Source organism: Arabidopsis thaliana, chromosome 2, assembly GCF_000001735.4.
Source record: "Arabidopsis thaliana chromosome 2, partial sequence".
NCBI lineage: Eukaryota > Viridiplantae > Streptophyta > Magnoliopsida > Brassicales > Brassicaceae > Arabidopsis > Arabidopsis thaliana.
Genome location: NC_003071.7, coordinates 12,046,673 through 12,073,670, shown reverse-complemented (window position 1 = coordinate 12,073,670; position 26,998 = coordinate 12,046,673). Strand labels below are relative to the sequence as shown.

Here is a 26,998-nt window from a genome sequence, read left to right as displayed (position 1 = left end):
TTTAAATATCTTTTATTTTGAACAGTATATAGATTATATATTCTTATTTCCATGGAAAGAATAAGGGAGGGAATATTCCAATGTTCATATACAAAATGAAAAAAATATCAAAGCCACCTCTGCTCTTAGCCCACGTCTCTTCTCTAAGTTTGTGGACACTGTCTCAACTATCCACATCTGTTACACTCATCATTTTTGGTTATTAATGCGGTCCTCAAAGCAAGAGTCACATTCACAATCTGCACTATCACATATTATCTTTTCTCTTATTCTTTTACCACACAATACAACCAAAGTTTCACGTTTTGTTTTGCTCTTTTTCGGTTAAAATTACTTTACTAAACAAAATTTTGATCTTTAGGTTTGGTTGTTGATTCGAATACGGGGAAAACACCTTCTGAAATGGTAGACACTTTCATTGTCTCAAGTTAAAGCCGAGCCGATGGACGGAATAGAAGGGTTGAAACTTGAAACAGTCATGTGCCGACATTGTTCTGATCTGAAATCCGCACTCTTAGTGAACACTAAGGAGACGAGGAGAGTAGCAAACAAGTCATGACTAAAGTAATGAAAGAGTGATCAGAAATGATTCTAAGCCCTATTAATATTCCCAAATGAGAGGATAAGTTAAATAAGTCAGATGCAGTCAATACATCTTCAACATTGGGTTTGTTATATTAGATATTAAAAGTTTTACAACTTAATATTAGATGAAATGAACTACACATCTTCATTGTCTTTTGGCACTTCTATGTTGCTCTCTTCGGCGACCAATGAATTCGACTCAACACAAGTTCCTTCAACAGTAGCAACAGTTGTACCATCGGATTCACCGTCAAGCCTGTCTGATGGATTCTCGGCATCTTTTTCCTCCGTCTTCGGGAGGGATGAATTTGAATCTGTGTCTTCAGTAACAACGGTTTCTAAGTGAACGTCCATACCTCCCACTGCATCTGGGGATGGCGGAAATTTAACTTCAGGTTGTGATGAACATCCGGGAGAGACATCAACTAACTCACATTCGGCAGTTTCAATGTGATCTTTCTCCTCAATGTTAGTTTGCTCAACTGTAAGAGACACTGAGGGCTCGACTTCAGCTAATTGGCCATCAGCATTTTCGTCCTCCGTCATTGGGAGAGATGAAGGGAGTTCTGAACCTTCAGTAACCACCGTTTCAGAGTTCATTGCTGCCTCTAAGTGAATGTGCATACCTTCCTCGGGCTCTGCGGATGACGATAATTGAATTTGAGGTTCTGTTGAACATCCGGAAGGGACATTAATTAAATCACATCCACCTGTTTCAATTTGATCTTGATCCTCAATATTCGTTTGCACAACTATAAGAGAAAATGAGGGATCTATATCAGCTAATTGAATCTCGGTAACTACAGTTTCAGATTTCTTTGTTTCCTCTAAGTGCATGTGTGTACCTTCCATTGGCTCTGCGGATGGCGGTAATTGAACTTGAGGTTCTGACGAACATCCGGTAGAATCATCAACTAACCCACATCCAGTAGTTTCAACTTGTTCTTGATCCTTAATGTTCTTTTCCACAACTGTAGGAGACGTAAAGGGCTCAGTGTCAGCTAATTGGCTCTCAGCATTTCCTTCCTCTGTCACTGGGAGAGATGAAGGGAATGCTGTACCTTCGCCAACCACAACCATGCTTTCAGATTTCTCTGTTTCCTTTAAGTGAACGTGTATATCTCCATCTGGCTCTGCGGAGGGCGGTAAATGAACTTGTGGTTCTGACGAACATCCAGTCGAGACTAACTCACATCCAGCAGTTTTAACTTGATCTTGATCTTGAGCCTCAATGTTCTTTTCCACAACTGAAGGAGACGATGAGGGCTCAATATTAGCTAATTGGCTATCAGCATTTTCTTCCTCCGTCAATGGGAGTGTAGCGAGTTCTGTACCTTCAGAAATCACTGGTTCTGCGGATGGCGGCAGTTGAAGTTGAGGTTCTGACGAACATTCGGTCAAGACATCAACTAGACCACATCCACCAGTTGTAACTTGATCTTGATCTTGAGCTTCAATGTTCTTTTCCATAGTTGTAGGTGACGATGAAGGCACAACATCAGCGAGATGGGTCTTGGCATTATCTACCCCGGTCATTAGATGGGAAGAATTATCTACCCCGGTCATTAGGAGGGAAGAAGGGAATTCTGTACCTTCAGCAACCACTGGCTCTGCGGACGGCGGTAATTGAACTTGTGGTTCTGTTGAACATCCGGTAGAGACAACAACAAATTCACATCCAGCAGTTTCAACTTGATCTTCAATGTTCTTTTGCACAGCTGTAAGAGACGATGATGGCTCGGTGTCAGCTAATTGGCTCTTGGCATTTTCTTCCTCCGTCTTCGGGAGAGATGAAGAGAAGTCAGTACCTTCGGCAACTATTTCTGATTTGCTTGCCCCTAAATGAACGTGCATATCTCCCACTGGCTCTGAAGATGGCGGTAATTGAACTTGAGGTTCTGTTGAACATTCGGCAGAGACATCAACTAACTCAGATCCAGCAGTTTCAACGTGACTTTGATCCTTATCCTCAATATTCTTTTGCACAGCTGAAATAGACAGTGAGGGCTCAATATCAGCTAATTGGTGTAAAGACACATCAGGATTTTTGAATTCTTCAGTATCCATTTGATCAACCAAAATGGATGGCCCGGGCTGGATATCAGCTAATTGGTGTAAAGACACATCAGCACTCTCGGTACCAGGTTCTTTGGATTTTTCAGTATCCATTTGATCAACCAAAATGGATGGCCCGGGCTGGATATCAGCTAATTGGTGTAAAGACACATCAGCACTCTCGGTACCAGGTTCTTTGGATTTTTCAGTATCCATTTGATCAACCAAAATGGATGGCCCGGGCTGGATATCAGCTAATTGGTGTAAAGACACATCAGCACTCTCGGTACCAGGTTCTTTGGATTCTTCAATATCCATTTGATCAACCAAATTGGATGGCTCGGCCTGGATATCAGCTAATTGGTGTAAAGACACATCAGCACTCTCGATACCAGGTTCTTTGGATTCTTCAATATCCTTTTGATCAACCAAAATGGATTGCGGGGGCTGGATATCAGCTGATCTATTTTCCAGTATAGCAGAGCTGATCTCTACTTGAGATTCCACAGACCCTATGCAAACTTGATCTCTTGAATCCCTTTGTTCAACTACTTCTGACGGTTCACAGTGTGATAAGCTATTTCTGTTCTCATCCTCAGGCTGGGTAGAAGATGAAGGCTGACATGTCTTACCTGAAGTTATGCCAATATCAATAGAGGTATTGTTCTGCATGGTATCCATTTTCTCACAGTTGCCATCGTCTGGTTGTCCTGGTACATCGTCGGGCAAAATACTTGGAGATTGAATTTCCTCAGACTGGGAAACAACAACGTCTGGCACTACTCCATGAGGTGATGCAGGTACATCCACAATCTCTTGCAAATTTTCAGGCACTATCCCACCAACTGGGGGAATGTCAGTTTGATCCTGAGACACTTTCAAATCATGTGATACATCTGGGACCTGCTCAGATGAAATATTCGTTTTTTCGTCATTAGACATGCTTTCTAGTTGTCCTGCCACATCGTCCGGTAAGATACTTGGAGACAGATGTCCCTCAGACTGGAAAATCACAATGTTTGGCGCTGCTCCGTGAGGTGATGCAGGTACATCCACATTCTCTTGTACGTGTTCAGGGTCTATCCCACCAACTAGGGGAATGTCTGTTTGATCCTGTGATACATTTAAATCATGTGATGCATCCGGGACCTGCACAGATGAAATATTCATTTTGACGCCATCAGACATATTTTCTGATACCTCATTTCCCCTATCAATACCACCTGAATCTGTACGAGCATGTGTCTCTGATTCAAACCCCTTCTGTTCCATCACTTCCATTGTTGGACAGGAAACAAGAGACTCTCCATGTAAATCATCTCCTTTACTGTCTTTTGTGTTCTCAAAAGGCGCATGGAGAACAGCATCATCACTGGGCATATGGGATTGAAGACTTTTCTCTTTCTCCTCACTCTCAACTGAACAACCCACTAGAAGTTTGGCATCATCGATATCCTCCATATGTGTGTCAGCAGTCCCATCTTTAGGCCTATCAAAATTCGAAACAGATTCTTCAGGATTTTGTTCTGTATCAGCATCATCACCAGGTATGTGGGATTGAAGAGTTTTCTCTTTCTCCTCACTCTCAACTGAACAACCCACTAGAACTTTGGCCTCATCCGTATCCTCCATCTGTGTGTTAGCATTACCAACTTTAGGCCTATTAACACCTTGAACTGAAACAGATTCTTCAGGATTTTGTTCTGTATCAGCATCATCACCGGGTATATGGGATTGAAGAGTTTTCTCTTTCTCCTCACTCGCAACTGAACAACCCACTAGAAGTTTGGCATCATTGGTATCCTCCATCTGTGTGTCAGTAGTACCAACTTTCGGCCTATCAACACCTTGAACGGAAACAGATTCTTCAGGATTTTTTTCTGTATCAGCATCATCACCGGGTATATGGGATTGAAGAGTTTTCTCTTTTTCCTCACTCTCAACTGAACAACCCATTAGAAGTTTCGCCTCATCCGTATCCTCCATCTGTGTGTAAGCAGAACCAACTTTAGGCCTTTGATCCGAAACAGATTCTTCAGGATCTTGTTCTGTATCAGCATCATCACCGGGTATGAGGGATTGAAGAGTTTTCTCTTTTTCCTCACTCTCAACTGAACAACCCACTAGAAGTTTGGCATCATTGGTATCCTCCATCTGTGTATCAGCAGTACCAACTTTAGGCCTACCAACACCTTGAACAAAAACAGATTCTTCAGGATCTTGTTCTATATCAGCAGATTTAGAGATAGGATCATAATCTTTATCGTCAAGGGACATAGCATTCTCATTGCTTGTAACTAAAACCAATGGCTGCAAGTCAATGCTACTGTGACCCTTTTGTCCAGCATTTGGCAGTTCATCAGGCTCCAGCATAGACGATTGAATTTCAACAGAATGTTTTGCCTCATCTTCTTTCACCGTCTGATTTGCAACATCAACAGATTTTCCATCCACATGTGGAACTTCATCTGTTCTACTGGCTTGAAGTTCCTCAGAATTTGTCTCAATCTTGGAGTTAACATTCGTTTGCTCTTCCGAACTTAGGAGGATAGCTTCTCTTTTATCACCATTGAGAGTTTTAACTTCATCTTGAAAAGAAATATTTTTTTCCAACTTGTCAGTAGGTAGAGGTTCCGCAGTTGTCGACGCAGATGCAGTAGGCTCAGATCGAACATAACTCAATGAAGATGCCGTTTCTTCTGCCAGGTGACATGTTTCACCATCACTAGCAGGTGTGGTTTCACCTTCTTGAGACAGTTTTTCTCCCAGAAGCTGATCTGCAGTGCACTTTTCCAAAGACGATTTAGCAGTCAAAGTATTTCCCAAAGAGAGTTGTATTACAGAAGAATCTACGTCACCACCCGGAATTTTGACAAGCTCATTTTCAGCAGCAACCTTAGACGACCCAATGTCAACATCTTTGTTTGCAACTGATCCTGAAGTTGTCAGATCACCAGGAACAGGATGAGGAATATCTGATACCAGTTTATCTGCCTTGCTCAGGTTATATAAAGCTTCTTGATTCTTAAGACCAGAAGAATCCTCTGCCTTGTGGGTCTCAACTGTGTGCAAATTCATCTCACCAGGGGATTGTGCGTCAGGCACATTTGTTCTCGTTGTTGCAGAAGGCTCTCCAACTTTATGTTTTAATAGGGAAGTCTCTGAAAAGATCTCTTTCATGACTCGAGCAACATCAGTTACATCAGCAGTTTGTTTCCTAGCAGAACCACCAGTACCAGAGGTGTCTCTTCTAATTTCCTGACTCAAACTACCAGAAGAGTGAATATCGGGTGCAACTGACTGGCTGAAGTGGGGTTGTTCTTTGGCAACAGCATCAAACTTAGCTTTGGTGCCTGATAAATTACCAACCTTGACCTCTATTTGTGGTGTTAATCCTGTACTCCTTGCAGAAGAGGCATCGGTTGCAGGTAAAGGTTGGCCACGCCTCTTTCCTTGGCGTTTAGGAGTTTCTCCTCTGCTTGGCAAATTGCGGACTCGCCTCTTAGCAGGCAAGGCTGCTGGAAGAGAAGGAACATTGGCTTCTTGAGCTGCAAAGATGACATGTACAATACGGAAAAGATTTAGAAATCAGAGCAGTTTTAAGCAAGTTACGATGCTTCATAGATTTATACCTTCAACCGTAGAACCGACAGGTTGAGAACTCATTGGCAGAGTAGCATCAGAAGGTTGAGAACTCATTGGCAGAGTAGCATCAGAAGGTGCAGTTGTCACACCTTGCAAAGCTGTATATGTTCGACCCTCAGAAGGACTTTTGGATCCATCACAAACAGAAGAGACGGCATTCTGATTTTGCACTGGGCCACCACCTACCAAAATAACATGGCATTAAGATTCCCATCAGCATTATGTTCTCCATCATCCTCATGCAAGTCATAACTACACATCCTAGATGAATATGAAAACTACATAGTGATGTTTGATTTATTTACCCAACAAAGTGGAGCTAGTGGAGACTGGCAAGTCAAGTGGCTGTTTATTAGGCCCTGGATGCTGGGAGCTCACACCTTGGATCAAAGGCCTCTTCTTTACAGCAAATGCTTTTCTTTCCGATGAATTTTCAAGTACATTTAGCGTCTGAACATGGGATCCCGAATCAAAACCAGGTGGTGCATCTAGGTCCTTATCTGCTGCTTTGTCTGATCGGAGTGCAGTAGTGGCAGAATGCACGGGAGATACTTGGTCAGGATTCGAAGTACTTCCTTCATTAGCTTTAGGGACTCTTGAAACAATCTCAGATGCAGAACGAGGAAGAGCAAATTTTGTGGCTTCTGCATCACTTGCAAGAGATGTAGCGGTTTCAGTTCTCTGAGTAATAGAACTGTTGGAACCATGCAATACACCTTCAACTCTTCTTCCCCTTCCTGCTCCACGCCCCCTGCTTCTTCCCCTACCTCGGCCTCTTATTGGCGTAGGAGCAGGAGATGCTGGCAATGATTGAAAACCAGGAGGACCAGATAAATCAGGCGAAGTCAGGGCAAGAGACGAAGTAGGATGAGAAGCGGCTTCTAGCCTTTTATCTGAACTAACAAAATCAAGACCAGTTGCTGCCGATGATATAGCATTCCCTGTCGCCTGTGTCCTGCTTACAGCTGATAATGATACCGGAGTCAAGGCTTTATCAGTTCTCTTTGGCCTACCACGACCACGTTTTATAGGTTGTGTTTCTTCTTTCAGTGTATGTGACTGTGGCCTTACAGGTTCCATTGGTTGTACAGTAATTGCCTGTGTCGGAGATGTAGGGAGTAGTGTGTCACTAGAATTTTCAACCGGAATATTTGATGTATCATTCGCCAAGCTCCTTTCACTTCCTTCGCCCTTGCCTTGGGGTGAATCAGGTGACTCAGTCTGACACAGCTTCTCAAACTCCTCCTCAGTTAATTTCTCTTCATAAGATCGAACCTAATGAAGTTGCAATATTTGTCATTCTATAGTAATAAGTGAAAATACTGTATGCAGTATCATATTACAAAGAGAAAAGTCAACAAACCTCTCTTGCTCGTTTCCCTCTTCCATATTGGTGAGTATCTAGGCCTCCCATCGAACCATCCTTCCGCTTCATGCCAACAGTTGATTCTTTTGCAACCATGGGGACATCATTTAGTTTCATTGTTTCATATAGTAGTTTTAAATCATCTTCAGTAACAAGCCGAGAGGGTATAGATGGTATGTGGGCAAAACTATCTGACCCTGGCCCATGTACCAAGGTATTCCATGTTTCCTGCACGGCCATATCTTTTTCAAATAAACATCATAAAACGATATAACCCGAAAATAAAGTTAATAAGAACAAGCATACCATCTCATTTTCTTTCCTTTGTTTGTCGATGGACTCAAAGATATCAATCTCTGACTCCCTAGAAAGATAACAAAAATGTCAGATCTGCAAGAAAGTTAAAAGAAAATCGAGATGCATGGAAATGTAAAAAGATTGTCATCTAAGAATTAAAAAGGAAGCCAAGCTATCAATTAACACAGAACACATGAAAAAACAGTAGATGCTATGAAAATAGAAAATAATATAGAAGACAAATATTTACAGTTAGAAAGTAAAATACTTTGTACAAATTGTTGGCAGTAATCTTGGTAGAATTTCTAGATTTATCATAGTGCAAAGGAACCAAACTATCAGGATTATTTTAAAACCACGTATGCATAGGCTGTTGTAAAATTAAAATTTGTGCAAGTAAATTATTCTGTATAAAAAACGATGCAAAAGAGTATTAACCTTCGAGCTATAAGATCATTTAAGGCATCATCGTCCAATACTGGAGCATCCTCCTCTTTCTTTGATTCACGCAAAAGGGATTCCAAATATTCCTTACGATCTTCAGCACTGTTACAAAGTAAGAATTTTTTTAGAGAATTGGTAGTTGAAACTTCTTGAAGCATAAAAGGGATGTCTCTCGATTCACCTCGTGTTATTGTCAAAAAAGCCAGCGGTTATACTCTGGTTAGCAACTCCAAGTTTGTGCTCAGCTGAAGCTCTGACTTGCTCCTCAACAGAATTCACCTTAGGATATAATTAAGGACGAAAGACAAACAAACAGTTCAGACAGCTTAATTATATAATAACGCGTCAATTGAAAGGGAAAAAGCCAAGAAACAATTAGTATCTCCCAAGAGTACTGCACTGTTCTATTTGCCTCATAAGTCATGTTGAACAGCCATAGATTTAGGACAGCAACACTACATTATGTAGCCCAATGATGAAACAACATAAACTAAAAACACCAGGGTAAAAGTTACAACCAATCACAAATCAACCCATTTATTCAGATGTTTAATTTCCTTGAGCACAATAAATAAAAAACTAACCGTTTCAAAACGAAGAACAAGCACATCTTTTTTCTGGCCAATCCTGTGAGCCCTAGCTTGAGCTTGCAGATCAACCTGAAATGTATAATAAATGCTGCTTCAAGTCCGGCCTGATGTCCACAGTATTCAACTATAACTTAACATATGGAAATGCTAGGTCTAACCTGAGGATTCCAGTCAGTGTCGAATAGTATCACAGTATCAGCAGCTTGAAGATTAACTCCTACTCCACCAGCCCGAATGCTGAAATTCCATGAATGATTCAGCAATCACATACAAATACATATCAGTCGTACTGAACGCCCAAAAGAGTTTACAACTTGTAGTATTTAGGAACATAACTAAATCTATTAAAAATGAACATGAATCATCCCGATAGAGATTAGAACTACAGAAAGCCAGCCATGATATATGATACATCACCTCAACAGAAATATGAAAAATGGGGAACCCGACTTGTTGAAACCATCAATAAGAGCACCACGATCACCCCCAGATGTCTGCCCGTCCAGCCTAAGGTATTTGTACCCCTTTAAGGTGAGGTAATCCTCCATTACATCAAGAAGCCTTGTCATTGTGGAAAAGAAAAGAACCTGTGGGAATTCATGCATACCATAAATAAAAGTAACAACCATTTATAAGCTTCAGTATTAAATTTAAGGTAAAAATGCAAAAAAGTTACAAATTCTAATATATATGTGCGTTTCACAAATAACAGAAAATCTTATAGTTGAGGACTTGATGTTTTGCGTGAAGTGATATAGAAGCAAGTAAGCAACCAAATAAAGGGAAAAAAAACAGTAATGCTTCATCCAATCAAAACATAATTTCAAAAACTTTTCGTAATAGACACTTTAATCCTCCAGAGGCGAACGCAATGCAAGGTACTCTAGCACACTACTTGAAAACACTTAGCCCAACTTCAATAATAAGCTTTCGTCTTTAAGAGCATTGAATCATCACAACTATCCTATTACCATGAGGGAAAAGAGAGAAATCATTACCCGATGGTCTGTTGCTTTGAGTTTAGGCAACATCCGATCCAACATCTCAAGCTTTCCACACAGTCTTACAATTGGAGGCAGGAAATGCTTAGGAATTATGTTATTGACCTAATAAAAGTGAAATGCCCTTCATTAGGGTTGTCCATAGTGCGCTAACCAGTGCTTCATTGCATTTACAATAACACTTCCAGATAAATGAAAACCATTACCTCCTCTGAATGCAGTTGGCTAAGATATGGATGATTGCAAATATTCCGAAGCTCCATTACTGAGTTGTGCACTGCACGAGACTGTAAACAAAAGAAAATAACTAAAAAAATAACTCAACATTATCGCAAAACTACCAACACCTAGAGCATAAAACAACACCTTCGCATTTCCAATCGAACCCAAATTATCCTCAACCCTCTTCATCAACAGCTTCTGATAAGCAGAAGCCTCACAGCGTATCAATCTCTCTATCTTTTCGGGAAGCTCATTTTCAACCTACCAAAATAAAATAGTATGTTAAATAAAACTTAAAGTAACTGAGATAATTGCATTGGAAAATATCCTTCCATATCTCTAACATATTAAAGTAACACAAAGGAGACATTCTGTTATGAACCTTATGTTTCAGCCGACGCAGAACAAATGGTCGAAGAACTTGGTGAAGTCGATTGATGATCAGTAGATTCTCCTCTTCTGATAGCAATGCCTAGTCAGATGGCAACCATAAGGGTGCAGTTAAAGCCAGAATGTCTTATGAAGTGTATACTGTCTACTATTTTAATATCAAATACAGTCAATGCTACCTCCTCGGCAGAACTTTCTCCATTACTTTGGAATGGTTTGTTGAACCACTGTGAAAAGTCTTCTGACGAGTTGAATATATTAGGCAGCAGGAAATTAAGCAGTGCCCACAATTCTTCTAGGTTGTTCTATAAGAGATGTAAATGATGAGATTGTGGGCAATGCGAACAGCAGAAAATAGCAACAAACATGATGGGGAAAGAGTATGCGTCAATATCAAGATGAGGACAGATGGAGAAAGAAAGAAACAGTACCTGCAATGGGGTCCCAGTTAACAGAAGTCGGTGGGAGCTAACATAATGTTTCAGGTCTGCATTTAACTTGCAGGATGCATTCTTTATGCGATGTCCTTCGTCAATAATAATATAGTGCCAGTGAATCTTGCTTAATTTAGGCCTATCATGCTTGTTCATTAGATACTCATATGTCGTCAGAAGGACATTGAACTTCTGATGAACAATTTGCTCCCTTCAATGAAAAAGGAGACATTGAACCTTAAAATCTGAGATATAAAGGACAATAAAAACAAAATTTGCGTCTCTTTACTTGAATAGTTTGCGCCTTTCGTCAGGAGTCCCACAGTAAACAATTTTATGAATTGATGGGGCCCAGAAGTTAATTTCTGACTGCCAACCAGGCAGAACCGAAGATGGGACAACAACCAAGAAGGGACCTCTATCATTTTTTGTCTCCATCAGATAGCAAATCAAAGAAATAACCTACAAAATACGAAAAGGAAAAACAAAAAACTTTATAACTTATGAAACAAAGGCATCTTATAAGAAAATCTGACATGTGTGCCTATATCCCAAATGGGATGGCATTAAATACCTGAACAGTTTTCCCGAGACCCATCTCATCAGCTAAAATGCCATTTAAGTGATTGTTGTACAGTGAAACTAGCCACCTTAAGCCGTTCATTTGGTACCTAAAATGTCAGGTTTTGTAGCTGTAAACATCCCACGAAAAACTATTACCAAAAGGTCTCAAATGTATAGGGGCATGGTCTACTTACTCTCTTAACTTTCCACCCACTAGGGACGATGGCTGCTCGTTAATATTTTCTTTTATACTGCAAAAAAAAAAAGAAAAAAAAAAGGAAAAATCTAGTGAATAGATGAATGAGGAATAATATCCACATATGACTATTTACAAACAACATAACCACCTTTTCGAGAAGAAAAAAAATGGTAAGAAAGGTGACAACTCACATACGAAACAGAAAGTTAAAACGTTATAATGTCATTAAGGGTAATGTTTAGACTGTAACTATAGAATGCAGAATATTACCTGTGAGCCATCAAGTAGTATTTTTCGTTGCTTTCCAGGTAATGCTGTATAGTATGTATCATAACCATGAGAAACAGATGGAAGAAAGCTTACCCAAAAAAAAAAAAAGGAATAACCTGAGATATAACTTGCCTTTGCTTGGTCGCTCTCATCTTCATTTTCAATCAAAGTTTCATCGTCGGTAGCATTTGACGTACGCGTTTCATCTGCCTCATTCTCAAATCGACTGGTCAACAATTTAGCCTCTTTTAACTTGGATCCAAGTTTCTGAAGGTACTTTTCAGTCTCTTTGAGTAGTTGCTTTACTCGATCTGACTTGGCATCCTACATATTCAGCAACATTCATATACACACCAGTATCAAAGGAGCAATATAAACCAAAAACTTCCATAGTCAGTTCCGAGACCAAACCTGCACCATTCGGAGATAACCCTCCACATCATTTATCTTTAACAAATTAATCTTCTCACGTTGAATTTTGTCAATCTTCTCACGGTGAAGTCGTTCCTTTCTTTTGTGGAACTCCTTTGCATATCTATTGAAACCCTTCAACCTTTCTCTCCTAACTTTAAACAAATCCTCTAGTTTTTCCCTAAAGCCAGGTTTTCAAACAAGGATTAAGTACGAAGCAGTATAAAAAATATCGTCTACTATTCGATGCACCTAATAAGAAGAATGAATTAGGTCAGAAAACTAATTGCACATACTTGTGAACTTCTAACCCTCCAAAGAACTCCTTCTGTCTCTCCCGAATTCTTCGTTGTCTCTCTTCCTTCATCTTCTGCTCATACTTTTCAAGCTGCTTAATTCTCCGGCCATGCTTATGTTTCTTATATGACTTTAGATGCTCAACATCAGTTGCAATAGGTTTGAAGAAGTTGTAAACGAACTCACTGATTCAACAAGTCAACAAAACAATAGCAGCTGAGAGGTGATACAACAGGTTGAATATGTGGATGCATATATTTTACACATATAACAAAATAGTTTGCATCCTCCGTAGTTTAACAAAGACAGAATATCTAGTTATATCAATACCCCAGCTCGACTTAGCATATAATAGATATAAGAAGGCGAAACATCTCCTTCCTAATATTTCTTAAGCAAATAACGTACAGCTACAAAAACAAAATATCTAGTTGCATCCGAGATATAATAAGGCGAAACATCTCCTTCCTGATATTTTTTAAGCAAATAACATACACCCACCTCCTCAATCGCCGTTGTAGATTTAACAGCTGAAGCTTTTTCAGTTCTATTACACTCTTGGTCTTTGCAGATATATCATCAGACAAACTCACAGATTCCTGCAGATTAGGGGTACATGAATCAGTATCCAGATCCAGAATATATAGTAATCACTAAGAACCTAATAAAGTAAGGACACAAGTACAGCTAGTTCCTTAGTGTTTCTGCAAATGTGAAGTACAACTAGTTCTTCAGTATAACGTCAAATGTGAAGGTCATTTCAAAAACATTACCCTAAGGCCAAAACAGCTAACTTCGCAGTTATTTACAATATGAAAATCGAAAAGAAGAACCCCACTACAGGAAGTTGTTTTTTAGTGAATTTTGTAAACTGAGCAAATAAGTGTTCCTTAATGGAAGACGAATACATAAAAGAGGTTACAAATGCTTGCCTAAATTCCAAGTACAACTTGCCATTATTTTATCTCACTGAGATCAAATTTAATATATTAGCTTGATCAAAATTGATTCCTGGGATCAGTCTGACAGGTTACAGTGGGTAGAGCTGAAGATGGAATAGCTAAACAATTTACTCAATCACAATGTCAGGCACTTCTATATCCAAAATCGGATACTTAAATATGATCATTGATCTGTTCCAATAACAAGATCAAGAACACGGAAAAGTAAGAACCACCACAAACAACAAGCAACAGCATAAAACGTTGACACCAGGAAAAATCAATCACTCGTGAAACAAAAGGTAACACCAATGAAAGAAAAGGCTAGAGAAAGACCTTCAACTCATTGAACCGTGAACCAATTGCCTGGTCGGCTTTCTGCTGTTTAAGGGACCAACTACGATCAACCAATAGTCTCTTATTCTGTCGACCCATAATCCATTTCTGTGACATGGTGTACTTAGGCGACGGTTGCAAATTACCTTCCTCTTCATCTGCTATGTGCCATATATCCATATTCGAAGAGTTATCAATCAAATTAGTTAACAATACTACACTCCAAAAGGGAAAGACCCATCAGTTAAAACAATCCCATCTAAGATAGTCACTAACCAGAAGAATGAAATTCGTCGAGTTGAACAGCAGAAGTTGAGAGGTCATTAGTTTTGATTACTCCAGTCCACCCCACCATCTCTGATGGTGTGTTTTTGGTCAAACCAGGAGAAAACGTTAGTTGAGAATGACTAACAGCAACCTGAGTTTGTGCTTGAGAGCTGGGAATTCTAGATGCTAGAAGCTTTTGCCCGTCAGAAAATACAGTATTTGCGAAACTTTTTTCCCCTAGTCTTGATCTCTCAGTTTCTTTGGATGAGAAGTCCATTTCATCCAATCTTCCAGTGGGATTGTCTGTTCTTGACAACAGTGCAGAGACGTCAGGAATGCCACCCAGATCACTGGACGTATGTGTTCTCCCTTTCGGATCAAACAATTCTCCGCGGAAACCATCTGTAATGAAGACCAATTATGATCCAAGGGAAAGCATGTAAAAAGTGGATTCGAAAGTAACTTCAGTGAGCACCAACATTACCTTCTTCGCGGAAAGTATTTCGAAGGGCAATCTCTACGTGAAGTTTCTTCGGTACCAAACCATTTCTACGAGATGAAAATCAACCAGAAATTTTTAGAGTTACAATTGCCGCACCAAAAGGAGTATACAGAGGCTAGGAGACTGTAAGGTACCTAAGAGCTAGAAACACAAGGCACTGGGCTCTGAGCTGCTTCAGTTGTTGCTCTCTAAAAGGTGAACCTGAAGGCAGGAATCCCTCTCCTGCAACATTATTTCCAGGTTCTTTATGAATTGCAGGCCTGATTGCTGTGGCTTCACTGCTCTGCCAGCCACACTGCCATAGAAAATAAGATCCCACATATAGAGGGGATGAGTTCCAACGAGGTATCTTGGTATGAAATAAAAGAGGAAAGGACATTTTGCAGAGCCTAAGTCAGACTATATGCAAGTAAGATTCAATACATCATATAGAAGGCAAAGTTTTAATCAAATCACGTTTTTGAAAAAGTGAATTTAGTGGCATCTAAGTTTTTTAGGTTAAAAAACAAAGAAAATCACCACGGGAAATGCAAGCATTTTTTTCATATTTCCAATACAGAAAACGAAAATAGATAAGAAAATAATACTTCTAAGGAGAGACAAATGTTTCGGAGAATAAGCCACCATGTGCCAGCATATATCTCTTTATACATTCTTAAGAAGTTATTGTGCATCAGATACGTGTAGCACAAAGTCCCAAAATATTTGAAATTGGCAGAGTCAGGGAGGCTCAAAATGATTTCATAAACCTAATGTTATGTACACAATATGTATATAATCTGGATGGATTCGGGAAACTTAGTGTTATGTACCTGTGGAGTCGTGAATGCATCTGAGGACAACCCAACATGCAAATTCCTAATGTCACCTGAGGTTTAATGGCAACAATTGTAGGGTGCTTCTTATATTCTAGATTAAAAAGGATATGCTTTGTTCTGTAAGAAACAATGTTGAAGCAAATATCCCTACCTGAATTACCGGGCATTTCTATTTTGCTTACTTCTCCAGTTTGATCATCAATCTTGTGGCTATCAAATATTTGAGAGTTATCCATATTCTGGTCCCATGAAAGTGATGATTCACCTCTCTTTCTCTTTCCACTCGACTTGACATCTCTTTGATTCATTGTCTCACTACGATTGTGAGGTTGAGAAATTCCAGACGTAGAATCCAAGTTGGATGGACTCTCACGATCAAATGATCTGTTACTTTGAGTTCCAGACCCTTGGTAAAAGGTTTGTGACGCACTGTTTGATCCACCAAGCTGCCTACCAGAAGTGAATGCATCGTATTTTGTCATCTCATTTTCAACTAGAGTTGCTTTACCCTCATTGCTAACTCCAACCGCTTGGGAAGACCCTGTATTCCACATTGATGCAAGAAGCTTAAGATAATAAATAAATAAATAAAAAAAACAATTGAAACACTCAACTGAAACAAAGGAGAGAGGATATACCAGCCAAATGTGCAGACCCAGAATCTTCCGTTTGGGTACCACCAGGATGAGGAAGACACGAGGACTTCAAAGCTTCAATGTCAAGACCGTGTTGATTGACTACAGTGTCCATGGCCCTGGGAGTTTTAGAAAGACTTTATCAGTAAAACAAAAGTGATAAATCTTTGAAAGCATGAGAAACAGCTTGACGCTGAAAGACCCAGAATAACTAGATTCTAAAGTCTTGAGTTAGATAAAGGCTAAAGCAACTGATTCAGTAAGAAGCAGCCCCCACGTCCTCACAGCGTAAGAAGATTATATCATCTCAACCTAATCAGTAATTCATTAACAAATAACCAGCGACGATATATAAGGAAAACAATACCTAGATATGACTTGATAGGGCATTGTGTTTTCCTTTCCACTGGTTTTCATGTGCTGCAATATCTAGAGTAATCGAAAGAATAAACAAAGTTAAAGCACAGGAATAAAGCTCAAAATTACAAAATAAAACATACACTGAGTGGTGAAGCCACATTACCACATAAAGTTTAGTTGCTAGCTTTGCAGGTTCATCTTTAGAATCTTGAATAAGTTTATGCAGAAACTTAGCTGCTTCCAACTCAATATTATGCGAAGAAGACGTCATCTTAACTTAAATTACACCATCACATAAGAATTCCCTGCATCACCACAAGCATGCAGATATTGATTACACAATTCAGAATAAAACAAGACTAATTCCAACCAATGTGCCCAAAAAAAAAAACTAAACTAAACTCTAGAGTCCATACTCCATACCAAACAAATAAAAGAAAATAGCCCAAGAGCAAGTAAATCATAAAGGAGGAAAATTTATGTACCTAAAAGCAAAACTAAAGCGAGAAGAACCTAACAAAAAAAAAAAACTCAGAGGTCCACAATTCATGTGATAAATCCACGGATACATACAAAATTGTAAAATTGGCTGATGGAGCTAAAAAATTCCCCAAATCGCAAGGCAAAGGAGAAGAATTCGCGAGTTACTCTAGTTAATGCAACTCACAAAACCCTAAATAGCTAAATAACGATCCATCAGTGTAGAAGGAGACGAAGAAGAACAAGAAGAAAGAGAGAGGGAGCTTTACAAATTAGAGATCCGGCTCGAGAAGACGAAGCAGAAGTGAAATTTCAGGTGAGAAACGTTGAGAGCTGACAAGTGAAGAAGCTATGCGTCGTCTCTGCGAAATGACTCTCCAAATGAAGAAATGTATAAAACTTATTTCAGACATTAATCAAGAGTTCTAAACGAGACCCCTTAATGGGCCTTGACCCATTACCATAAAGCCCAAATTGAAAAAGATAAGTTATATCACTAAAAGAGGGCGTGAAGAGATGGATTGATAGACACGGAAAAGAGAGAGAGATTTTGGGAGATTCGATTCGAAGATGTTCGATCTTCCAATTGATATGGAGGAGGAGGTGCTCTCTAGGGTTCCGGTGAAATCTCTGGGGAAACTGCGATTGACCTGCAAAAAGTGGAACACTATAACGAAAAGTGAGAGCTTTTTAAAGAAGAAACAGAGGAATGGAATTGAGGTGGTGATGATGATGGACTATAGAGTTTCCTTGATGAGCGTAGATCTACTCTCTCCGTCTATAGATCCTATAGGTAATCTCAATGCAGATGGAATCAAAATATCTAAAATCTTTCACTGCCAAGGGTTTATTCTTATGCATCAACAAGGACAGAGACAAAGACTCTTCTAGGGTTGTTGTTTGGAACCCTTATTTGGGACAAACAAGGTATATCGAATTACCTAGAAATTCTATCTACCACAAGTGCGTGAAGTACGCTCTCGGATACGAGAAAAAGAATCACAAAATCTTGAGATTCGTGAATGAGTACTTGGAGACCAGTAGGGACCGAATTCGTGAGCTTCAGATTTACAGTTTATACTCCAATTCATGGGAGGTCATTGATGATTTCACTCCAGACTGGTATATTTTGTACAAACACAGTGGCGTGTCTCTAAAGGGAAACACTTACTGGTATGCCCTAGAAGAGATCCCATTTCATGGTCTACCATCACTAGATCACCCTGATTTTCTACTATCCTTTGATTTCAAGATTTGAACCGCGTCTGCCTCTGCCTTTCCGAGCCGTATTTGGAGATACTGTGACGCTTGCTAGTGTTAGAGAAGAGCAGCTTGCGGTGCTGTTTCACCGGGCATCCGTCGTCGAGATATGGATTACTAATAAGATTGAGCCTAATGCAGTGTCGTGGAGCAACTTGTTATTTGCTGTTGATATGAAACCAGTCGCTGGTTTTTGGTTTCCTAATGTCGGTAGGAGTTTCTTCGTTGACGAGGAGAAGAAGGTCGCGGTTGTTCTTGATAAAGAGATAATAGACAAATGTCACCTTCCCGCTCGCAATATTGCTTACATCATTGGAAATAATGGAATCTTGAGTAAAGTGGATCTTGGCGAATCTAGAGACAAGTTTTGTTACCCACTTGTGTGCTCTTATGTTCCAAGCTCAGTGCAAATCCCAAACACACCCTAATCTCTTAATTTTGTTTTGTGGTGTTTACTTATCTCAGTTTTAGAGTATCTCTTACTATATAAGAGGTTCCAATGTAATCTTTCCGGTCCCAATTAAGATGAATGAGAATGAATTTGTTTTCTTTTTCTCTCTTAACAACCTTTTCTTGATTCGTTATTCCTCTAATAGTAAGACTGGATTCGTGAAAAAAATGTCGTTGTTTGTTGTTTAAGCATGTGATCTCAATTGCTATGATCTTAGAATATTATCATTTGACATTTAGAAGCGATGGAAACAAAGTAATATATAAGCATCAATCAGAATCGGTGAATATAAATCAAACAGCAAAATATATAACTATTTTTATTTCATAACATTACAACAAGCCACATGAAAAATAATAATTTGCAAACCATACAAAGAAAGAACGATATCAGAATGAAAACAAAAGAATATAATTCAAACAAAGTTTGATGGTCCTCCCAAGATTCATCATTTACCAATAATCTTTTCTCCTTGGTTCCCATGAACCGACATAACTACCTGCTGCGTCAAGAGCATCTAACTGTAGTTGATGTATTATCGCCATCTCTCTCATCTCTTTTTCAGCCTCCATTAATGACTTTATCCTTGAAGTCGATAATGAGCTTGATTCTCCTTCTTCTTCTCCTCCTTTTTTTGGCCCATTGTCTTCATTTGTCGTGCATGAATGAACATGTGTCCCATAGTCACATTCTTTGCAGTAATACACCCAAAGATTCTCCGACACATCTACTTCGCAAACATCACATATGAACACCACACCGTCCTTACGACCTTTGCATGGTGTGTTGTAAAGTAGAGTGAGTGGGTGTTCGTGATCTTCACGCTTCACGTTCTCGGGGACAAACGCACATCCCACGTGAACATGGTATTTGCACTCTGAGCAATGGTAAGTGAAAGCAGATCCATACTCACCGCACGCATCGCACGTGTAAGTGGATAGGCCATTCGGTGGAGAATGGAGCAAGGTCAAAGGGTGATTTGTGTGAGACTTGTGATGGATCTCACCGGGAAGGTCGAAACATGACTTGTGCAAGAAGTAATCGCACTCTGACTTTGTACACTTGAAAGCTTGCCCAATTAGATCATGTTCGCATCCGGAGCAAATGATCTCATCTTCTTCTTTGGAGTTGAAGACCCGCAACGGATGATTGTGACTCGGGTGTCTCACTGATGGACGGTTAGTTTTTCCTGAACCCATATTGTTCTTGATGGGATTTTGAGGCTTTGAGGGAGAATTGCAAACTATAATTATATATACCAAAAACTGAGGCTATTGACCAAGTTGTAGCTTAGATACATTTGGGAAACTATTTAACTAACATAGTATTAGTTTATAAAAGAGAGTTGACTTTGACATGGAGAAACATATATTGTAATTAACATCAAATTTTATATTGTTAGCAACATAGGTATTATATGTAGGGTTCTACTAGGTCAAAAATCAAAATCTCTCATACTCAATGCTTATCTTCTGCATATATACTCCATTGACTAGACTAGGTACGGGTTAATGCGGCTGACGTGACCAAGGAACTTTGTGGGGGATAATTCTATACGTTTAGGAAGGAATAATTCAAAGTTAAGGAAATTCTTGTAATTAGTAGTCATGAATATAGAAGTTGGACTTTGAGTACTTATTACGTTTTAAGAGGTAAATGCAAGTGCTCAGTTCCATGACAGTATTTTAATTTATTGACGTTTTACGGTAGCTTGTAGCATGTTAGAAAATGACGTGTATGTAAACTTAAACTAGTACTGTAAATTGCAGGTTAAGTATGGACAGAACTTGACTAATAAGATGTCCAAATCTATGTGCCTTTTAGGGCCGTTATGTGACTTTCCGAGTTGATGATATATGACCTTTGGGTTTGATTATGACTTTTTGGGTCGGATTGTGACCTTTTGAAGACAGTTATGACATACATGGTCAGATTGAGATCTTCATGGTCGACCAAGGTAAAATAGTAAAACTAATGTAGAAATAAAAATCGCTTGTTGATATATTGAAGTATAGGTTGAATTGAATTGTTCGTTGACATTGATTTTACATATGAGTAGATATGATGCCCATTCTCCGTATATGTACAACATTCGTTATTCATATTTTTCTTATGATGCAAGTGAAGAGTAGTTGTTTGAATTAGTCCATTCAAGACTATAATAATAGTATAAACTAAAATATTAATTTCATATAGATCAATAATTAAAGAAAGTTTCGTAATATGTTATTTGTTTAACTTACAAAAAATATATTTTTTTTTTTTTCAAAATTCTCAAAGCCCCCTCATAATTAATTACATGTAAGAATTTTGTTTTAACATTTTTCTGTTTCATTCCATACTATATATAGGAGATAAAAGAGCTACTAAAATAGTTATATCGTTACTCATTCATTTTCATTCACTAGAAAAATCTGGCTCTACTGGTTTTTGAATCGAAGACATCATACCAGAATCCGAACCACTACGCGTATATTTCCCACCATTCACTGCTAGCCTAGCCGTCGCAGCCTCAAACCTATAGTGAAACTCTTCTTTTGCCCTCAGCTCAGTCTTGTACTTCCTCTTCCTGTGCCGTCTCCAAGCAGCTTGTATAAAACAAGCCGCCCAAGTCCTCCATTGATGCGAATAAAACCGAAACTTATGTCTCAATTGCTTAGTATGTAGTCTTCTAAACTGTGAAGCCACAAATTGCAAATCTTCAGCTTTCAATGCAAAGGCTTCAACTTCACAAATGGCTTTAACGGTGCGTGTGGAAGACGGTAAGATCACAACGGGACGAGGATCTAGTGCCCATGTAAGCAACTCTTCCCCGCAGAAATCCCCTGGTCCTATGAGACAAGAGTTAAAGAACCCTGTTCTGCCTCCATTGGTTGTGTAGGAATCTAAATGGCCTCTAATGATGAAGAGCATTTCGTTAACCGGGTCGCCTTCTCTTACAAGAAACGTTCCTTCCGTGCATAATGCCGGTTTTAGTCTCTCGCAGATCGCGTCAAGCATTCTTTCGTCCATTTGATCGAACAATGGTACCTATTTCAAAGAACTCTTAGTAAAAGATTTCATCAAGTAGGTATATCAAGAATTGATAAAAACACAAAAGAGAGGCTTACTCGGCGAACAAGATCGAAACAGAGATGTCGTTTTATGTCTCTTCGAAGATCAAGAGGAAGACTTATCAATAAAGCTTCTTCATCGACTCCTCGTGTAGCTAGCCACTTGTATTGATCATATTTTCTAACGGCTTGTCTTAGCTCTGGTGGAAGTTGTCTATGATGCATCCATTGTTCTGTATCTGTCCTTCTTATCCTCCACTCTTCAAGTCTCATTGTTGTTGACTGTAAATAAGTCTGCATATTTCCAATAAGCAATGCAAACAGAACAAGCCCGAGAGTTGCTATGATGATGGCGAAAAGGATTTCGCCAGCGTAAGTGCTCGTGGCGAGGTTTTGTCCCAAAGAGCTAAAGAATATATAAAAACATGTTATGGATAACCTAATGGAGTTAAATCTGCAAAGAACTGTTTAATTCACCTGAGGTTCTTCAAGCCCCACCATAGACAGTAAAAGTACTTGTTTATAAACTTTGATGAAGTAACAGTTGATGTTACTGCATCTCCGAATATACCAAACTCGTAAAACTTGCTTGCTGGTTTGCATATTGTTGTTATATTGCTCCATTCAAACCAAGAGTTCCTCTGTGGATCTTCCAATCTTCTACACTCAAAGAATCTGTATTGACAAATCTGTTTCTCGATGTTGCAAGCATGTCTCCAACAAGCTTCTTGCCTCTCTACTGCTAGCAAATACCAACAAGCTCCTAAAACCTGGAAACAGTTATCTCCATTTTCAGTTTCTTTTCAAGAAAAAACAGAACAGACCTAATCTGCTACATTTAGTCTTACGATAGATACAGTAGACCCTATAGCTAAGAGTTGAGTAACTTACATGGCTTGCTAGCATATATAGCATAAGGTTGTAGGCAGCTCCTGCCCACGCGGTCTCGGTTACAACACCGGTGGCTTTAATGATCTGGCGAGATAGCGGGAATATTAAGAACATCCGTGGAACATACTGGAAAATGATGATGAATCTAAGAACATTCTTGGTGTTTGTCATTGGTGAGCCTCTTAGATTTGGGATTATGATCCAAATCAGAACCTGAAAACATAACAAACCAAGATTCTTAGAGAGTTGGAGAATCACATATATGAATCACTGAAGCTGAAGATATATATACCTGAGGTAAAGGTAAAGCAGCAACAAGATGAATCCAAAAGCTTTTATGAAGATATCTCCAAGCAATCTTTCTTGAATCAATCACAAGCTCACCTCTACCAAATACACGAGAAGGAGGCGCGATATAAGCTGTTCTAAAACGTATAAGAATCTGAGCGATGTAAAAAGCATCAGCCAAAGATCTTATAAGTGTAAGAACCACTTCAAGTCTAACTCCAATAGTGATACACGCTTCATTTCTCATGACCGGTAAGAAAAAAAACAAAGGGTCGACGAATAGAGAAACCAAACATGCTATGAGAAAAATCTTGTTCCATCTTCGTATCGTTTGTCCACGAGGATCGAGTATTTTGGTTTTTACTCTCTCAAGATCCTCAGAGAACACTCTTGAGAGTACTTTGGCTTTCAAGAACTTTCCTTTACTCATCATCTTCACATTATTTATTTGAGTTCCATTGATTTTGAACTTTAGCTTAACTCCAGATTCTCCTCCATGAACAACTTCTTGATCTTCTTGAAATCTATAACATAAAATTTTGGTTATATGTTTGATAAAAGAAGAGGAATATTAAAACAGAGGACAACAAGTCCTAATTACCTCACAGATCTTGAGTTACCATAACCCATGTCTTCTTCTTTATCAAATCCTCTGACTTCACGAGAAGTCCTCTGACTTTATCAATGAAGGAACCATTTAAGCCAACTTGGGAACATTAAATTTTCCAGAAGAAAAGGGAAGAAAGCGAAACCCATATTTGGATCAGACACGTGTGTTTGTAGACAACTGTACGAAAGATCAAATCCGCATAATAATATCAAGAAATGATTAGCAATAAGATTACAGAAGAGAAGCTTAAAGTATGATTTAAAGAGGAATTAGATGAGATGAATCTGGTTTATGGAAAAAAGTTTTAGTTGCTTAGACTACAAGCAAAAAAGCCGTAAAACCCTCCAACAGATAGAGAGATTACTTTTAGGGGAAATGTTCGATGTGAAAACAAAAAAAGGAAAGTTGAATATTAAGGCACCGACACAAGAACACCAACAAAAGAAGCTGTAAGAATAAGAAGTAGGACCAGAAAGAGACTATGTGTTGAGAGAAAAAGAACAAAAGAAAGAAAAATGTTAGAAAGAGATGCTAAAAAAGGTTTCTAGTGCAATGGTGTGTGTGTGGACAAAGTGGAACTTTTTTTGTACGGATCACATGATTTATACACTTTTAAAACGTAGCTACTGTGGTACTAATATAGTTGTTTACACATATGTAATTTATATAAAGTACAAAGCCAAATTATGATGATAAAAACAAGTTGTTGTTTTTTTTGGATGAAAAAAAATAGAATAAAGAAAGAAAGAGTTTGTCCATTTAAATATAAATCTGATTAATTTAAAATTTGTTTGTTGATTAATGTAATGAAATACACACCTCATGTTGAGAAACTGGCATTAAGATGAAGCCGAGATTGAAGGTTAATAGAATACAGCCAATTAGCCAAACCGATCGCGCGCAATTGAAGAAGGTGGAGAATCGATGAACCGAGATCAAGAACATACTCAAATTAGAAATGAACAAGGGAAATATTAGTGAATGTGAATGATCATATGTCTCCACTAGAACGGAATCCAGTATCATCTCAAGAATACTTATTAATGTAGAGATATAACAAAGGTAAAGATTAACGATTAGGAAAATTCACTTACAAGATCAAAAACATCAACCGATTCAAAAAATCTTCGGTTTGATATTTAGTCACTGGTAACTCAATGATTCGAAATCACACTTTAACAATATAGTGTTACAAAAAAAGCCAATCACTATAAAAGAAAAACATATCTCCTTCAATATTTGTGTATGTGTGTCAGTACATGGACATGTATACTAATAGTAGTAACATAGAGTTCAAAAATTAATAAGATGGTGGATTTGTAAGATCCAAGGAGTTGACTCGTTTTTTGGAATCCAGCCATGTGTTTGTACCAGTTCTTGCACGGACCACACTGCTTGACTTTCAAGTTTCTCTTAAATATTTAATTTGGTTCCAATTTTTACGAACTACTGATTAGTTTTACTTTGTTTGTTTCTTTCTAGATATACATCTTGTTTATAGAGCATTTTAGTCCACGCTAAAGTTAGGTTCCAGTTTCCCTCATGTTTTAGATGACTCTTTGTAAGTGTTGTGTTGGTGAATTGAATCAATCCCTAGGCCCTTGATACATACATGCATTTGATGATGTTTTAACTAATTTGTTCAAGTGTTATAGTATTTGCTTCGTCGCCTATAGCAAACCATATTTGTCTTCTATTCATTAAATCTATCCGAAACTACGTTTACGATAGTAATAATTTGGTCACAAATCTCGACGTATTTACTCATCGGATTAGATTGCTTTAATTGCACCACTGTATATTTCGTTAGATTATTCACATGTCATAAAAAATTTTTTAAAAAAATGCCAAACACCCCTCAAAATACGAAGACTATTTGCATATTATATTGAGATTTAAGCTATTACAATAGTATAAGATGAATCGGTCAATGTAGTCTCGAACTAGCAAAATGACAGATTTCAAAACTAAAATAAGTTGGATACACCTTCCACACTTGTTAATGTATAAAAAATCCATCAGTTTTGCATTTTAATTCGTTTCTACTGGAAACTCACATATTTATATATTGAAGATGAATTGCAAAGAAAATTCATTTTAGTAAACGTATACGATATTGTTCACTTCATCGAAATTTTATTATTCATGTCATTTCTCTAGTCATCGAAAAAATGTTTTGTCGCCTCTCTAATTTTTTTCTCTAGTTTTCGACCTTCTAAAACTCAGGACCGGCTATATGTACATACCCATATGTAATTGCAACAATGCAGTAAGAGTATAAAACTTTCCTCTGAAAATGCTTTTGATATTTTTCCTTATAATTCTTATTTGGTTCATTTTTATAGAGTAAAGAATAAATTAAGAGACAAAGCTTGGGTTGGCAATTAATGGACGGTTACATTTGGAATAAATGGGTTTGATTCGTCCAGTCTGTGGAACACACCATATGGGCTTTTCTTGATTGATCCCATCATCCCCCACCTTCTCTTTCTTCGATTATCCAACATGTTGATGTAATGATGTTACTATACTACCCAATTACTTTTCCTAAACATTTGTAAAATCAGTCACAATGTATAAACTTACCATATGGAACGACGACTCTCTTCGATCAAAGATTTTGGTTAACTTCAACTATCTTGAAAAATCTTTGCAAAAGATTGAAAATAGTTCGTTCAAACTTAATACCGTAGATTGTAGCCGGAAAATTTAGCATTTTGCTTATTCTCATAGGGCATGAAAACTTCTAGTCTTCTAAATTCTAATATTAAGTAATCAAGACTATAGAAAATAGTTCTTAGTATTAAAAACATATGAGCAAAACATATGATTATGTTGGATATAACATCTTTGAAATTTTCATACTTAGACTCGGTTTTTCCCAAACATGTGTGTAGGAATATATGATGTATCACCTCTATATCGTATTAAGTCCTCATTAGTGGAGAAGCAAAAGGCTGCATAGCCCATCAAGAGTCGATAAGGATACGCTCCTATTTACCTTCCAACTTAGAGTGGTTGAGGCGGAGAGAAGGATCTTGGCACTAAAAATAACTCAATCAAGTATTGTTCTAATCTCACAATGCTATTTACATATGATAGCTTGTTCTTTTACAAAACAAACTTACAAAGAAAATCATCAGTGACGTAAATTAATAAATCTTCATACAATTATTTTTACATGATTTAGAGGTATTCTAGCCTTTTAGTCGGTTTTGATGCAATATTTGCTATCTAAACTCTACTTTGCATAACATCTAATAATCCAAATTTTATGAATTATCCAAATGAAAAAATGAACATGCCCATTATGTATGTGTAATTGTGTATGCAAGG

The 26,998-nt window shown here is 38.3% G+C and overlaps 3 protein-coding genes, 1 long non-coding RNA gene and 1 pseudogene across 11 annotated transcripts; 2 read left to right on the top strand and 3 right to left on the bottom strand.

Moving 5' to 3' along the window:
• Window positions 1-391: 391 nt before the first annotated feature.
• SYD (P-loop containing nucleoside triphosphate hydrolases superfamily protein) lies at window positions 392-17,458 on the bottom strand (the record flags this gene model as incomplete). 6 transcript variants are annotated; one of them, NM_179786.2, is made up of 35 exons in its annotated part: window positions 392-1,295; window positions 1,431-6,188; window positions 6,273-6,467; window positions 6,591-7,560; window positions 7,649-7,879; window positions 7,958-8,015; window positions 8,387-8,494; window positions 8,574-8,671; window positions 8,977-9,051; window positions 9,141-9,219; window positions 9,400-9,569; window positions 9,981-10,088; window positions 10,190-10,270; window positions 10,350-10,466; window positions 10,588-10,677; window positions 10,775-10,900; window positions 11,027-11,240; window positions 11,319-11,491; window positions 11,604-11,700; window positions 11,788-11,844; window positions 12,063-12,106; window positions 12,195-12,386; window positions 12,474-12,654; window positions 12,770-12,955; window positions 13,272-13,369; window positions 14,048-14,205; window positions 14,324-14,716; window positions 14,799-14,863; window positions 14,951-15,111; window positions 15,629-15,684; window positions 15,786-16,175; window positions 16,273-16,388; window positions 16,637-16,698; window positions 16,793-16,934; window positions 17,379-17,458. In NM_179786.2, the coding sequence occupies 34 exons, from the start codon at window positions 16,898-16,900 to the stop codon at window positions 721-723; spliced, it is 10,590 nt and encodes a 3,529-aa protein (NP_850117.1). In that variant the 3' UTR covers window positions 392-720. The 6 variants fall into 6 exon arrangements, with proteins under 6 accessions (NP_850117.1, NP_001325347.1, NP_001077971.1 ...); NM_001084502.2 differs by having other exon boundaries at window positions 437-1,337; NM_001336158.1 differs by lacking the exon at window positions 17,379-17,458 and having other exon boundaries at window positions 392-1,337; window positions 16,793-16,900.
• Window positions 17,459-17,917: 459 nt separating this feature from the next.
• On the top strand, window positions 17,918-18,797 carry AT2G28280 (annotated as a pseudogene). Its single transcript has 2 exons — window positions 17,918-18,240; window positions 18,362-18,797.
• Window positions 18,798-19,132: 335 nt separating this feature from the next.
• Window positions 19,133-20,129, bottom strand: AT2G28270 (Cysteine/Histidine-rich C1 domain family protein). Its single transcript, NM_128387.2, has one exon. The coding sequence runs from the start codon at window positions 20,017-20,019 to the stop codon at window positions 19,273-19,275; it is 747 nt and encodes a 248-aa protein (NP_180394.1). The 5' UTR covers window positions 20,020-20,129; the 3' UTR covers window positions 19,133-19,272.
• An 898-nt stretch (window positions 20,130-21,027) lies between these two features.
• CNGC15 (cyclic nucleotide-gated channel 15) lies at window positions 21,028-24,228 on the bottom strand. Of its 2 annotated transcripts, NM_128386.2 has the most exons (6): window positions 23,654-24,228; window positions 23,057-23,576; window positions 22,765-22,977; window positions 22,351-22,643; window positions 21,931-22,279; window positions 21,087-21,850 (listed from the first exon to the last, which is right to left on the bottom strand). In NM_128386.2, exons 1-6 carry the CDS (start codon window positions 23,680-23,682, stop codon window positions 21,218-21,220), a joined length of 2,037 nt encoding a protein of 678 aa, NP_180393.1. In that variant the 5' UTR covers window positions 23,683-24,228; the 3' UTR covers window positions 21,087-21,217. The 2 variants fall into 2 exon arrangements, with proteins under 2 accessions (NP_001324840.1, NP_180393.1); NM_001336157.1 differs by having other exon boundaries at window positions 21,028-21,850; window positions 23,057-23,751.
• Window positions 23,994-24,227, top strand: AT2G08260. The gene has a single exon (NR_140307.1). It is a non-coding gene; the product is annotated as an other RNA (long non-coding RNA).
• Window positions 24,229-26,998: the final 2,770 nt, after the last annotated feature.